The 14,942-nt window shown below is 48.7% G+C and overlaps 1 protein-coding gene across 2 annotated transcripts in view; it reads left to right on the top strand.

Annotated features, from left to right (window-relative positions):
• MEGF11 (multiple EGF like domains 11) overlaps positions 1-14,942 on the top strand; it is a 330,575-nt gene that overhangs the window by 258,262 nt on the left and 57,371 nt on the right. For both annotated transcript variants that reach the window (XM_081155271.1, XM_081155272.1), the window contains exons 8-9: positions 4,450-4,586; positions 9,210-9,422. In XM_081155271.1, the coding sequence (XP_081011397.1) occupies positions 4,450-4,586; positions 9,210-9,422 (350 nt within the window). The remainder of the gene's footprint in view (positions 1-4,449; positions 4,587-9,209; positions 9,423-14,942) is intronic.

Genomic DNA, 14,942 nt, shown 5'->3' with positions numbered 1-14,942 from the left:
GGAGAGATTTGTTTTTCTCCCCAGCACAGTGAGAAGTTTGTTCCTCCAGGATACAGGAAACTCTGTTGATAGAAGCTTTGGATTCAGGGACTTTGTTTTTAATTTTATTGTAGACAATTGCATTTCTATTTTTGACACAGCATTTAACTTGCAGATTTGTATGAATTATTAATACCCTCGTGCATGCAAAGTCCCAGTGTCATGAAGCTCAGGCCCCTCCCAGGGAGGGCTGGGGCCAAGGAGAGGGTGCTGGGCAGAAGGGTCCTCCCTTTTTCATCCTCCGTGGCCTCACTTTCCTGTTGGCCCCAGGTGGCTTCAGCCACACTCAGAGATCTAAAGACTGCAATTGCTAACTCACACAGTGCAGCCCCTCAAAGAACTGAGGCATTGTGCAGGGCTGGAGAGGAGCTGCCAGCAGGCCCCTCCTCAGATTCCTGGCCACTAGGCCCTGAGTATGCCCACAGGACACTCCACTTGCCCAGCTGTGCTGAACCCATTCCAGCAGGGAGGCCTTGCAAAGAGCCTGGGGAGTTGTTTCCTCTCTTTTTCTGGGCTCTCAGACCTTTCAGAGGAGAGAAACCAGTTGTGATTAGCTTGATGAGAGCAGGCACTGCAGACAGATGTAGAGGTAGGAGGAGATGTGATCACCCCTATTAGGAGTTCCCAGTCTGATGGTGGAGGCTGGATAGAGTGTGTACATATACACATGCACAGACACACTCACAAACACAAAAGAAATGGGTCTGAAGAGCTGAGAAATAGGATCAGTTGCCATGGAGGGGTGTGGAGCTAAGGCTGTAGAATCATAGAAGCTCAGGTCTGAGAAGGATGGTTCTAAAGTCCCATGCCCCTGTGGCCTGGATCGTTTCCACAGCACCCACACCACCCACTGTTCACTGTTCTTTGAGGGCTTCTATGCTGCCTGGGACCACAGTGATAATTAGAAAGGCCTTCAGATGCTTAGAGAGGCTGAGTTGTCTCATTGGCATGGCCTTGAGTTCGTTCACCATCTTGGCCCCCTCCTTTTTAATGCTTTGTTTAGCCACTGTCCACTTAAAATGAAACTGGTCTCCAGATTTTGACAAAACCAATGAACAGGTCTAACCTGTTAGGAGCAGGACCACCGCCTCACTGCATCTCCAACCTCAGGTGCCACCCACCCGAGATCCTCTACAATTGGAAACGCATTCAGTTGACCATAGGGCAGGAGCGTTAGGGCTGTCAGAACAAAGGAGCACAGACTGCGCGGCCTAAACAACAGAAACTTACTTTCTCACAGTCTTGAAGGTCAGAAGTCTGAGATCAAGGTGTTGACAGGGTTGGTTCCTTCCGATTCTGCTCTCCTTGGCTTATAGATGGCTGTCTTCACATAGTCTTCTCTCTGTCCCTGTTCTGTGTCCTAATCTCTTTATGAGGACATTAGTCATGTTGGATTAGGGCCCACCCTAATGACCTCATTTTAACTGTATTACCTCTATAAAGGCCCTATCTCCAAATACAGCCACATTCTAAAGTGCTGCTCAATTATCAGGCCTGCTCCCTTCCCCACACAGCTCCTAGAATGTGGATTTGGGAGAACACAATTCAGCTCACAATAGCAGGAGAGAAACCATAAGTCCACAGCCCTCTCTCAAGCTGGCACTTTCCTACCTGCTCTCTCCCCCCGTCTCTCCCCCAAAGGCTGTTCTCTAACCAGCAGTAATAGACTAGTTATGTGGTTCACTTCAACTCTTCTCAGTCCCAGGTTATTCTGGGCTCCTACCACACGCCACCTCATCAGATGCCCACTTGGGTGGAATCAGTATTAACTAAGGGCCTGCTCTTTATGACACTGTTTCTTCACATCTCTAATCTCAATCTTTAGAACCACCCGAGAGACCCAGGGTTACCACTCTCATTTTATAGGTGAGGAAACTGAGGCTCAGAACAATCACATAACTTCTCCTAGCTCAGCCACCTGGGAAGAAGTAGAACTGGGATTTGAACCCAAGTCCTGACTTTGAGTCCAGTGTTCTTTCCACCACACCAGGCAGCAGGCTTTCCAAGGTATTAAATTCTTTAAGGCCCCAGGAACTCAAGCCTGAGGAGGGGCCTAGGGGTTTAGGGACCCGGGATGCCTGCAGTTGGGGAATACAGAGAAGTGTCAAGGGTACCTGATTCCCCAGGAAATGGAGGGAAACATTCTGTGCACCAAACTTTCCTACTGCGCTCCTCGGGGAGCTTTGGTCTGTGTGTGTGTGTGTGTGTGTGTGTAAGTACATGAAGGCTCCACAGTGCTCCATAATTAGGGAGGTAGGAGGTGTAAGCGCAGCCCCCCCCCCCGAGAAGGCTCAAAATGTTTTTTCAGGGTCATAGTATCCTTGTCCACCCCAGGACTGCAGAGGACAACTCAGGATGGCCAGAAAAACTCTCTTCCCTCAAGAATCCCTACGCTTGTGGGGTACAATGCGAAATTCAGGCCCCTGCCACACCTGGACCACCCCTACCACCTCCAGGAGGAAGAGGGACCCCTCCTCTGAGTAGCATAGCTTTTCCCCATTGCTCTCCTCACACACACACTCACCTCACTGTCCCTTCCCTTTCCTTCCCTTCCCCCTCGCAGATCCTTGTTGTCTGACTTACATGTGGAGGAGACATCTGAGCTAAAAGGCCTCCCACTTAATTCATTACAAGTAAATTGGATGATATTGGAAGATGTCTCTGGTCAGCAGGATTTTCCTGACTAAACTAGCTGCCTCAGGGTTGGCAATTATCGGTGCTTAATAATTGTGTGTTGAACTAATTGATTAATTAATTGTGGGAGAATCCTTGATCTCCATAAGCGAAATAATTACCTCTGGCAGGGGAGAGGCTGGAAGGGCAGCAAGAGAAAAGAGCAGGCTATAATTTCCATTTGATAAAGATCTAAGATTCATATTATAATTTAAAAAGTTATCTAATACCACAAGGCTAAATACTGGAGGGAGGGGAAAGTCATCCCCTGCCCCACTCACAAATCTCACTTCCAAAAGGCAACCATATTCAAGTCTTTTAGTTTCTTCTGGTATTTTCCTCCATATTTCTTCATAGAGCTGCATAAGGATATTCACGTTCGTTATCCCAGAGGCTTTTTCTTCTGTTTTCTTTGCCGCCTGCGCTGTTCCTTCTGTCTATTTGTCTGCTTTGGTCTTCTTTCATGTTAGAGCCTTCTTGTTAGGAGTCTTCTTCTAACAAGTCTTCATGTTAGAATCCTTTCACATTAGAACCTCATTTCAAATATCTGGTGCTCCTTGGCCACCTGTTTGTATTTTACCATAAGCCTCGGAAAAGCTGGTTGGAAGCCTGGGGGCAGGGATAGATGCCAGGTTTGTTGACTGATGGGATCCTCAAGTATCAGTATCTGTAGGTCTTTCCTCTCGAGCTCTCAGTGTCCCCAGAAAGGAATCCTCCAGAATCCTGGCACAAGGAATATAGTCTGGGAATCCACATTCTAGGAGCTGTGTGGGGAAGGGAGCAGAAGGTCTGATCATTCAGCAGGCAGAATTCTGCAGGATCCCTGTTTCTCATGGAACCCCCACCCTCAGCTTGGTATCCCTGTGTCCAAAGCCTGTGTGGGTCAACCTCTCTAAACTGCCAGTTTTGGGAAGCCATCTGGCTCTTTGAAAAGAGGGCAAAAACCTGGGTCTAATTTCCTCTTTTTTAAGTTTTCAAATAGTTCTCTGTCTCCTCACACCTGCACCTTAGCCCTCCGAGGTTCCTGCTGTCTCTGATTTGTGAGCTTTTCTGAGGTTACACAGCAACCTGATGTCTTCCCACACTCCCTTTGCAGGTACTTAGCATTGCCAAGAAAGCAGAAACCTCAGCAGTTACATTCCTCCATCTGCTTTTCCATCTTCTGACAGTGAGATCTCTTGCCCTCTATGGTCTCCTCTCCCATTCCTTTTGTCCTTGTAGGTTTATACCTTCCCTCGCCCCTTTACTCTTGTGTTAGCGGAGTTTGGGAAAGAAGTGGAGATAAATGTGTTTCCAGGCCATCATGTTTAATCACAGTTTCTTCTTTGTTTTTCCGTCAGCACTTCATTGTGCACCAGTGTGAAATCACTTTGCACCTGATACTTTAGTTACCAGCTTTCTTGTCTCTCTTCCCAGTAGAGTGGGAGGGCAGGAATCGAGTCTTACTCATATTTTTATATCCTTAGTGTCTAACACAGTGCCTGGTATACAACAGGCATTCAATAAATGTGTGCTGAATAATGGGATAAACAAATTGGCCTATCTGCCCATCTCTAAAATGGGGCTTTGGAGCCATGATGTGCAACTTCCTGTGCCTCTGTGATTGAGGAGAAAGTCCCACTGAGAGAACGGAGTGGTCCCTTAGGCCGTAGCAGCTGTGCCACTTCTAGGAGAGAGTGGCCTTAGGATTGCATCTCAGGAGCACCACCTATGCATGCCTTTCCTCCTCTGTTTCAGGGAGCAGTGTGTGCCCAGCCTTGCCCACCAGGGACATTTGGCCAGAATTGCAGCCAGGACTGTCCTTGCCACCATGGAGGACAGTGTGACCATGTGACTGGGCAGTGCCACTGCACATCAGGATACATGGGGGACAGGTAAGCATGATGTTAACTATTGTCCTTGCTGTTCATATCGCTCGTTTTCACAACAGCCTTGCAGAGAACAGCGGAGGTTTACCAGCCCACAGCATCCTCCTGCCAGCTTTCCCATTCCTTTCTCAGAAAGCATTCTGAGTCCTGCCAGGGAAATCTATCAACTTGTCCTTCCTCACTGTTGGACTGCTGAATGTACCCCCTTCCCCAGCCCAGTGACCTGAGCCCTGAACTTGCATTGACTCACCTGGGGAAGCAGGTGAGCACCTACTACCTCTTCTACTTTCTGTCCTCCTGGAGGGAGGCAACGGCACTGATAATCCAAAGAAGCCCAGCGTGCCAACTCAGTTCACACATTTTACACCATTTCTTCTAGAAGTAGATTTCTTATTCCTAATGTGAGTTCTGCCAAATGGATACTGACATCAGTTTGCATCCTCTGGGGGCCTATGCCCTGAAAGCAGACTGAACAAGGATGCCAATGTCCTGGGATCAAGCCAGACTTGCAGAGAGGATAGTCCACAAAACACATACCTAAGGAATAACCGTGTGGGCACATTTCCCACAGTAGGAAGGATGCCATGATGATAGGGCAGGCGCTGTGGAAGAATGTGAAACAACCACCAGTGTGTCTGGTGGTGAACAGATTCAGAGCTGGAAGAGGACATTTGCCTGCAAGACCAAGGCCAAGCCTCCTCCCTCACATCTCACCCACATGTCTCTCTTTGAGCAGAGAGAGGGGCAGTAGAGAGGAGGCTCTCACACCCCATTCTGTGGGATCCACATTTCATCTCTGGCCCTGGATTTGGTTACTCTGCCCTGACAAGGTGGGATGAGAGGAATATTTGTCTGCCACTCCTCTGCCTCCCCTGTCCAGGTAACATTAGGAAGCAGAGATCAGAGCTGAATCAACCAATGAGTCCTGCTTCTGTCTGACATAACTTGGTGCCTCCAACTCTCACTGGACTCAGCCCCAAATCCTTATTGATATCCAGAAGAGAGCTTTTCCATTGTTAGCCATGGGGTTGCTTTCCTGTAGCTTGAAGTCTTCAAGTCAGATCTTATCTCTTTGTGAGCCAGGGTTTATCTCCATGAACTTCCCTGATCTCTTCCAGAGATTGGGTCTTTAGGGGAAGTAGGAGAGTTAGGACTGAAGCACTGAGCCCACCTCCCCATCTTCACCATCTCCCCCAATAAGGAAACACACAGAATGAGCCAGTAGGGATAGGAGCTGGAAGACCCAGGAACCAGGACAGGACCCCTTTGTTTCAGGCCACTTTCCCAGGATAGGGAATGTAGCCCACTTGTTGGAGAGGAGCAGGCCCTGGGCTCCAACTGGCTATACTCAATACCAGTAGACCCTGTCTCATTCGCACTCTAGATTTTCAATGCCAAGATGTCCCAAATGGAGAAGTAGCCCTAATCCCTCTTCTTGGTGGGGCCCAGCCCTTGATCCTGGAACAGAGAGAAATCCCAAAAACCTCAGAGTCCTCTAGCAAACTTCACCAATCAGTAGAAGGGCTGGGTAACATTTGGGCTTCCCACCTCAACGGGCTGCCTGGTGTTTAATATTTTGTGAAATTGCCTCCATGAATTTTGTGGGTGACAGCTGCATTAACCCACCCCAAATCATCACGAGCATATTAAAATTGAGTGGGTGTAATAATGCAGGTCTCCCCGGATAGGCAGAATCCAGTGCAAATTAAACACGAAACGTAACGAGGGCTTTGCAGCTCATTTTGTAATTTAATTGAGCAATGTATCTGGTTGTTAATGGCAATATCAGACACATTAGATTGATATGTTGCAAAGGAAGGATGTTTAAGTAGAAAACTAATTCCTGCTGTGATTACCCTTCTGTTCCACAGGCCCCGTTATTAGCGTGCTTTGTGTAAAATTCATTAGCAGTCGTTGCTTGATCTCTAAATAAATAAGTTATTTAAATTGTGAGTAGGAAAAAAAAAGAAGCTGATTATGTAAATGGATTAGGTTGTCAATATTTCATTTCCAGATTCTTTTTCTGGGGCCGTGGAGTCAGTCACTTCATAAACATGGCAGGGTGGGACGTGCCCTTCAGAGGAAGCTCTGTCCTGGGATCTGCCTTGTCCTGCTGATGGGAGGGAGCAGGAATGTTCCCATGAAAGGGATGAGGCATCAGGAGGTATCTCCTGGCTTGGGTTTCTTCCCCTGATGTCTGCAACATCTGAGCAAACCAAGCTTAGTGACTCCTGGAAAAATCCATTCTGAGGCTGAACAGGGGCTGGCAATTCAGAAAGTGTTTTTTTCAGCTCTTCAAAGCTCTGTCCTCCCCTTTTGCCTCAGTTTCCCTCCTTGCCTCCTGCATCCTGCCTCCCCACCTCCTGCCTGTCTTCCACCTCCCATTCCTTCTCCAGACATCCCCTTCTTTCTTCCTCTTCCTCTTTTTTCTCTTCTCTTTTCCTTCATAAGGCCTCAGACTGTCTAAAATGCAGCAAGATTTGTAGGAAGATGAGCTGGGATCATCTCAGCCACTTGCTGGCTTTATGAGGTTGGAATAGTCACCCACCTGTCTGCATCTCAGCCTCCTCAACTCCAAAGTGAGGGTGATGGGAAGATCTGCTGCATTGGGGGCCTGGGGATAGGTTTGGGGCCCGAGCAGCTGGAAGCCCCTCTCTACCTGGTGCCTGGGGCTGTAGTCATCATTACCCCTGTTGCCCCCTCCATTCTGCCACAGTCCACCTTTGCCACAGTGGCTCTGAGAGGAGAGAATGGGTGGCATCTTCCTGTGAGGGAAGTCCTGAAGGCTTGACCCCAGTTACCATCTCCTCTCCCTGTCATTGTGGGCTCAAGGCAACAAGGACAGAGACAGACAGAGACACCCCACTGTGGAGTTGCCAAGACTTGTGCCCAACACACTGGCTGCCCCGTCCAGCAGGCACTTGCTGGTTCGCTCTACTGCATCACTGGGGTCTGGCCACTCACCCTCACAATAGGCAACTGAGGTCACCCAGACACAGGTCTCCTGGCCCTGTTGTGGAGAACACTGGTTCCAACTCAGGACTCTCCAAGATTAATAAACTAGGACTGTATTTTTAAACATTTTTTATTGCTACCCTTCCCTCTCCAGATTATTGTAGAAAACCTGGAAAACAGGGGAACATGAGAATTAAAACACTTGTAATCCCCCAAGTCCACTCCATTGTTAATATTTTAAAATTCTTCCCTTTGAGCTTTTTTTACGCCAGAATCTGAGGTAGAAAGTCATATGAGCTCTGTTATGAGAACTACAAAAAACAATATTTACAATAATAAGAAGAGGAAATAACATTTCCTACTGAGCCCTTACCATGCATGGGATACCTTTCTAAACGTTTACACACATTACCTCAATTAATCCTCAAAGAACCTGGTGAGGTTCAGTTCTTATCACATTTTATGATGAGGAAGCAGATGTCAGGGCCGTAGGTTCTCTATTCTCTGCACCATCAAAGCAGTGCTAGGACAAGAATAATCCAAAACCCCAGAGGCCATTTCTGCTCATCTCTAGGACTCAGGGGTCTCCCACCTCTTTTATTCCACAGGCCCCCAGGTTTACCCCTTAACTTGTCAGGAGCCAACAATAAATTTGCATCCCCTGGGCAGTAGCCCTGGGATGGGGTGAGGAGTGTGGGGCATGTGCAGGGGTTTCGGCCATCAGCGGCAGGGGTCACACCCTCCCGCAGAGAATCCGCAACCAGTGGCTGTGAGTCTGTCAAATAACTACCATTATGCTGGGAGTTCCAAGTACCAGACTGAGCAGAGGCAGGACACAGAGAGAGCCCAGTGTTTTTGCAGGCAGGGGCTTGCCAGCTAATGGGAGAGGCTCAGCCCCTGCCTTGAGGCAACCCCCAGACCAAGGAAGATGAATTCTCCAGTCTGATGGGGGAGGGGAATTCTCTAGTCTGATGAAAGAGGCTGCCTCTTGTACTCATGGGGAGAGTCCACGCTGGCAGAGGACCCTTACCAGTGTGAAATAGGGAAAGACTCAGAACAACAGAGACAGCGAATAGAAGTGAAATTACCCCATTTCATCAAATCGAAGATGCCACCGATTTTAAGATGCATCATTATTTTATATGCTGCTAAGAATGAAAAACACTGATAATTGCGCTGTGACATGCCATCGGTTATAAGGCCACTGATTTCAGAGATGTTGAAGTACAGTTTTCAAAGGTAAGGTTTAGTGTTTAATGAATATAGAAGTTTCACTTTGGGAAGAGGAAAACTTTCTGGAGATGGATGGTGGTAATGGATGCACAATAATATGAATGGGCATAATGCCACTGAACTATACACTTAAAATGGTTAAAGTGGTAAATTTTATGACATATATTTTACTGCAATAAAAAAAAAGAAAAAAACATAAGGCCTACAATCAATGAAATCTGATGGCACAAACTCAGTGCTCGGAGACTGAGGGGACCTGGCATGAAGGGGACACTGACTGGGGTGACTGCTGCTGAATACTTTCTGGAAGAGAGGGAAGGGGGAGGAGGCTGAGGGGTGTGGCACACCAGCTCCAGTCCTAGAGGCTGGGGGCTGCGTGCTGGATGGATCTGGAAGGGCAGGTGAGGGGCACAGCCTCAACCCTGTTCTGCTGTCCCACAGGTGCCAAGAGGAATGCCCCTTCGGGACTTTCGGCTTCCAGTGCTCACAGCGCTGCGACTGCCACAATGGGGGTCAGTGCTCACCCACCACCGGTGCCTGTGAGTGTGAGCCTGGCTACAAAGGCCCACGCTGCCAGGAGCGGCTGTGCCCCGAGGGCCTGCACGGCCCAGGCTGCACCTTGCCCTGCCCCTGTGATGCCGACAACAGCATCAGGTACAAACTGGGGTGAGGGGTGAGGTGGGCACTAGTGGAGAGAGGGCTTCTCAGGGCACAGGCCCCCACCTCCAGCCTGGTCATCTAGGCAGGATAGTGAAAGGCCTGGGACCTCAGCAACCATCCTTGCTGACCACTTGGATGAAAAGAAGGGAAAGCCCAGGCCACGCAGACTGTCAGGACCAGGACCCAGGTCACCTGCCTCTGTCCACCATACTAGGCTGTCAGCATTAAAAATGGGCTAACCTGAGACCCCACACCCAGGAGCAAGAGGGAGCCTGGTGACCTTCAGCGGAGTGTGGTGGGGGTGGAGTCAAGTCACACAGTCCTAGTGGCCTGAGATGGCTGGCTCTGGGTGCCACAGGCTCTGCGGGCATTGTCCTAGAGAGTATTTCCTCCACACTGCATTTAACCAAACGCTTCCCCAACCCCAAGGTGCCCAGAGACAGGCCTGCCAGGGCAGAAGCAGGAGCCACAGAGGGCCAGTACTAGACAGGACTGTAAAAATCAGTGTGGCTCCCCTGGGCCTAGAGAGGGCAGTCCCAGCAGGCCTTAGCTGGGGTGGAAGAACAGGAGGGACAGAGGGCAGGCCCTTCATTAGGGCCTTGGCTTAGAGCCAGCCTCTCCCTGCGCTGTCCTTTGAGGCTTGGAGACACCTGGGCTGAAGCTGGCCCCACCCTGCTTCTAGAGGAGCTTGAATCTAGGAAGCAGGGCTGCCCTGGGCCACCTCTCCCAGCTCCCTTCATGTCCTGCTTCACACCAGCAGGCACCACCCTCTGGTTATAAACAAAGCTGACAGCCCCAGACAAACTTCTCCACAGCCCTTTATGTAGCTGCCTCTTATCTGGGTGGTAAAGGGCAGGAAGAGTCTTCCTTCTCCCCTTGGGCCTGCAGGACAGCTCAGGGGGGGACTGGCTGCTCGGGGCAGTGTGTGCCGCTGCCTTTTGCACCCCTCTCTCTGGGACAGCCAGGACTTAGCCTTGGTCCCTCTTCATTTCCAGCTTTTGATTCTCCACAAATCAATAGCCTCTGGCCAGTGCAAGCAGAAGCATCTTGGGGAGTGTTATGGCTTAGATGAAATCTGTCCTCAGTCCTCAGTCCCTGGAGCTGAGCAGTTGGGGTGGTGCTGCCTACAAGGGCAGAGAGCTGGGAAGGAGACTGTTGTAGGGGGCCTTAGAGCCAACAGAGTCGGCCTGTATATGAGCTGAGCACTCATTTACTCAGTCATTCATTCAGCACACTGAGTGCCTGCAGGGCTGGACTGCAAGGAGGAAATAGAGGGTCCCTCATCACTAGTCCAGCCCTCAGGTACTCAGGTCTGAAGCAGTCACACACACTGAGCACCTGCTACCATATTTCTTCAAAACCAGTAGTGAGGTACAGCTTTATTTTATGGACTACTGAAAAAGGAAAAAACTATCAACGGAACCATGTCGGACCATTGATTGTGTAGCATACTCAATATCAGAGATGGGAAAATGTGGGAGAAAGTGCATTTTAGAATCAATGAAATATATATGGCTGGTGCACATCGTGTTCAAGTCACTGTGACCCAGGGCTATGTGCAGAAAGCACCACTGGAGACTGCTATGCTAGTTAGGGAAGGCTTCCTAGAGGAGGTAGCATCTGGGCTGGAGGGAGGGTGAGAGCTCCAAAGTTCTAAACACAGAGGTCCCACATGACTGGTCAGGGGACTGAGTAGCTAGCTCAGGCTGTTCCATGGTTGGGGGACAGCACCAGAAACCCCCATCCCTGCTGGGAAGCCAAGGCAGGACCCTATCTGGGACAGGAAGCAAGGCCGCAGGGCGAGTCCCTGCCATAGAGATCCAACCGACCCCCAAATTTAAAGAGCTATTGTTCCCCTCCTGTGCCTGAGCAGCCATGCCCTGCATAATTTATCCCTTCTCTGAAGGAGTCCTCAATGCATTATTAATCTGGAAGGGACTCCCTCTTCTCTGTCGCTAATCTCAGCCCATCCAATATTGATGATTATTTGCTTTACTGTCTTTAATGCATGTCATGTTTTAGAGACTGGAAGGCAGTAGTGCTGCATAGAAGTGGGGGTTCTGAGAGTACCTGGCAGCCAATCCCCCCAGGCTGGTCTCCTCAGAGTCTGCATGAGCCTGGGCTCCTTGAGGACAGGAGCGTCTGGCTTGTCTGTCTCTGCAGTCTCAGCGTGGCACAGTGCCTGGCACAGAGCAAGTGGTTCTGCCCTTGAGCTGATGTCTGTCCTATATATTAAACAGATTTCACTCCTTTCTCTTGGCACACTGCCCCAGTGATTGAGCCCCCAGCACTCACAAAGTTCATCTAACTCAGGGTTCCACAGCCTCACCACTATTGACATCTGGGGCTGGATAATGCTTTGTTGTACATTTTAGGATGTTTAGCAGTATCCCTGGCCTCTGCCCACAAGATGCCAGTAGCAACACCCCGCCCCCAAGTTCTGAAAACCATAAATGTTTCCTGGGTGGGGTGAGGGGCAGGCAAATTGCCAAGGCTGAGAGCCTCGGGTCTGACTGAACTGCCTCTTGCTGTACTTGCCTTGTTCTCCTGGACCCAGAGAGCAGCTCTCCTCCTCTGTGTGGACACAGGTCACTTCCTTCTTCCTATCAGCTTCTGTCCCATTATAGAGCCTTCTCTTGGGACCCAAGAAAAATGGAGGGAAACCTCTATAACTCCTATCCCAAAGCAGTTCAGCTGCAGGTTCTGGTAGGTTCTGGGCCTCCTGAGTCCTGACCTCAGAACTACCTCTGTCTGAGCAAATGTCTCCTCTCTGTGTTTCTGTTTCCCAATCTGTCCATCACCTGTCAACAGCCCAGTGGGGGTAAAAGTTCTCTTGTAGTCTTTGAAAATGAAGCTTCCATCCCACTCCTGAGAGATGGAGCATGGGACTCCCCGAAGCCTAGCCTCATTGCCCCACAGCTTCTGCTTGCTTGTTGTAAGAGCTTATCACAGAGCCCCACCAAGCCGGCTTGCAAGGCCTTGAGTACCTTTATTAGGAAGACAAGTACTCCCAGCCCCCAACCAAAGGAAACCCTACTCATCCAGTCGGCCCCAGCCTATCTGCTCTGCACCCCTCTGAAGAGGCTGCTTTAAAGAGGTCGAGCCCATGTGCCCAGGAAGGAGGAAAGTGCCTGATAAGATTCCTCAACACTTCATTCCCTTTGTGTAGCACACACAAAGAAACCATCCTCCATAAAGGAATAACCTTGAGAAAGGATGCCTGTGTGCCGGGCCTCTTCCAGGTCCCCTCCACAATTGGGTTGTCATAGACGAATTCTAGCAGCCGTGATCATGTATTACCTCTGAAAGATTTGATTTAGCCAACAGATGCAGCACTGATAGTGATCTCAGAGCAGCCGGGGGAAAGGCAGAAAAATCCACCCTGAAAAGATTCCTATATTGTTCAACTTTCGGCTCCATTAACTTGTGATTAATCTATGGCTGGGGGAAACGGGAGAAAGGTGAGGAAACAGAAACAGAGCAAACCTAAACACCAGAGTTCCTGACTTTTGCCTGAGCCTAACCAACAGTCACTTGTCTGTAGGGCCACCATTGGAAGGAGGAGAGCAGGGAGATGTGAAAAAGGTGCCAAGCCCTAGCTGGTGTGGCTCAGTGGTTAGAGCATCAGCCCACGCACCAAAGGGTCCTGGGTTCGATTCCCAGTCAAGGGCACATACCTGGGTTGCAGGTTTGATCCCCAGCTCCAGTTGGGGCTCATGCAGGGGGCTCTCTCACATTGATGTCTCTCCCCTTCCCTCTCCCTCTTTCTTCCTCTCTCTCTCTCCCCCTCCCTTCCTCCCACTCTTTCAAAAAAAATCAGTGGAAAAAATATCTCAGGTGAGGATTAACAAACAAACAGAAAAGGTGCCGAGAACATGGTGATTACAATTCTCATTCATCACCATTCAATCAGCAGTCATTCCCCACCCTCTTTTCCAAAGGATTTTGGAGTTTTTATAAAACATGACAAGTGACCAAACTAAGGAAATAGAGATCTTGTTTATTAAAACAAAATTGTAGGGACATGAAAGGAGAGAGAAAGAAAGAATTTTAGGTTTGGTTTTGAGCTTTCTGGTTTTCAGACTAAAAAGTAAAATTGGTGCTGAGACACACCCCTGAGCAGCCAAAACGCCGACCGCTGCGATGGGAAATGGGAAATGCAGGAGTGCTTAGAAGTCAGCGTTTGCTGGTTCACTGTGTTTGTAACCTGCTTTCCATAGGATGGTGTTCCTGCAAGAGCAAGGACCTGCAGTAAGAGATTCTATTGATGGGAAGGGCGGAAGGTGCCTGAGAGACCTTTGTAATCTCCCAGGCTGGGCAGAGCTGATGGCTGCAGCCAGCACTTGCTGCTTCATCACTTCCTGGGTCCAGGTATCTCAGTCTCCACCACAGTGACTGAGCCAGTCCTTCTAACCCTAAACCAAAACCTCAGAGGAGGCCCCTGGAAAGTTGAAACTGAGAAAGGCCATGCCTGAGGGCTTTGTTCAGAGTGTTGGGACAAATAGGAGTACCCCACACTGTCTGGCTGAGAGTCAGAGCCACAAAATAGGGCCTCCTGCCCCATGGCATCCATGCAGGCCACTATTTCTCCCCTTACTGTGTGGGGCTCAGGGAGGAATTTTTCTGGAAATTTTTAGAAGAATTTCCAGGTCAAGAAGTCTTCAAAATCTCATCCTTTACAGATTTCTTTTTTACATATTTATAATTTTTATTGCTTTACATCTGTTTATAAATACAATAAATGCTCAATTTGGGAATGTTAGAGAATATATAGAAATTTAAAGAAAAAAACCCTCAAAATACTCATAATTTCTTAACCTAGAGGAGAGCAGAAAAACCATTCTGTTGTAATTTGTTCACCATTCATGTCTGTATGCACTTTTTTTCATATTTTAGATCATGACTTTGTATATAATTTGCTTATTTCACTTAACCTTATATCATATCATTAAATAGTTTGGAAAATATTTGAATGCTTCTTTAACATTCCTTCATTTGAATTGTCATAATTCATTTAACCAGTATCCTTTTGCCAGAGGCAGCCTGAGGCAGTGGACAGAACACAGTCACACAGACCTAGGTTTGAATCCCAGCTGCCAGATTTAGCTGTGTGACCTTGGGCACGTCATATAACCTCCAAGTGCCATCTGTAAAATAGAGGTTCTAATGCCTAACTCACAGGCTTATATGATGATTAGAAATATATGTGTAAAGTGCCCGGTGCTTTACCAGCCTGGCCACATATTATTTATTATTTAAATTGCTTCCATTTTCCACTGTTATAAATAATGCTTCAGGGAACATCTGTGTGCATAAATCTTTCCTCACAACTATGATTATTTCCCTTAGGATGGATTCTTAGAAATGCAGTTACCAGCCCGGCGTGACTCAGAGGTCAGGATTTGATTCCCAGTCAGGGCACATGCCCAGGTTATAGGTTCGACCCTTAGTAGGGGGTGTGCAGGAGACAGCCGATGGATGATTCTGTCTCATCACTGATGTTTCTATCTCTCT

This window comes from Miniopterus schreibersii, assembly GCF_964146895.1.
Source record: "Miniopterus schreibersii genome assembly, chromosome: 1".
Classification (NCBI taxonomy): domain Eukaryota; kingdom Metazoa; phylum Chordata; class Mammalia; order Chiroptera; family Miniopteridae; genus Miniopterus; species Miniopterus schreibersii.
The sequence above is the reverse complement of the archived record's forward strand: the minus strand, read 5'-3'. Positions and strand labels throughout refer to the sequence as shown.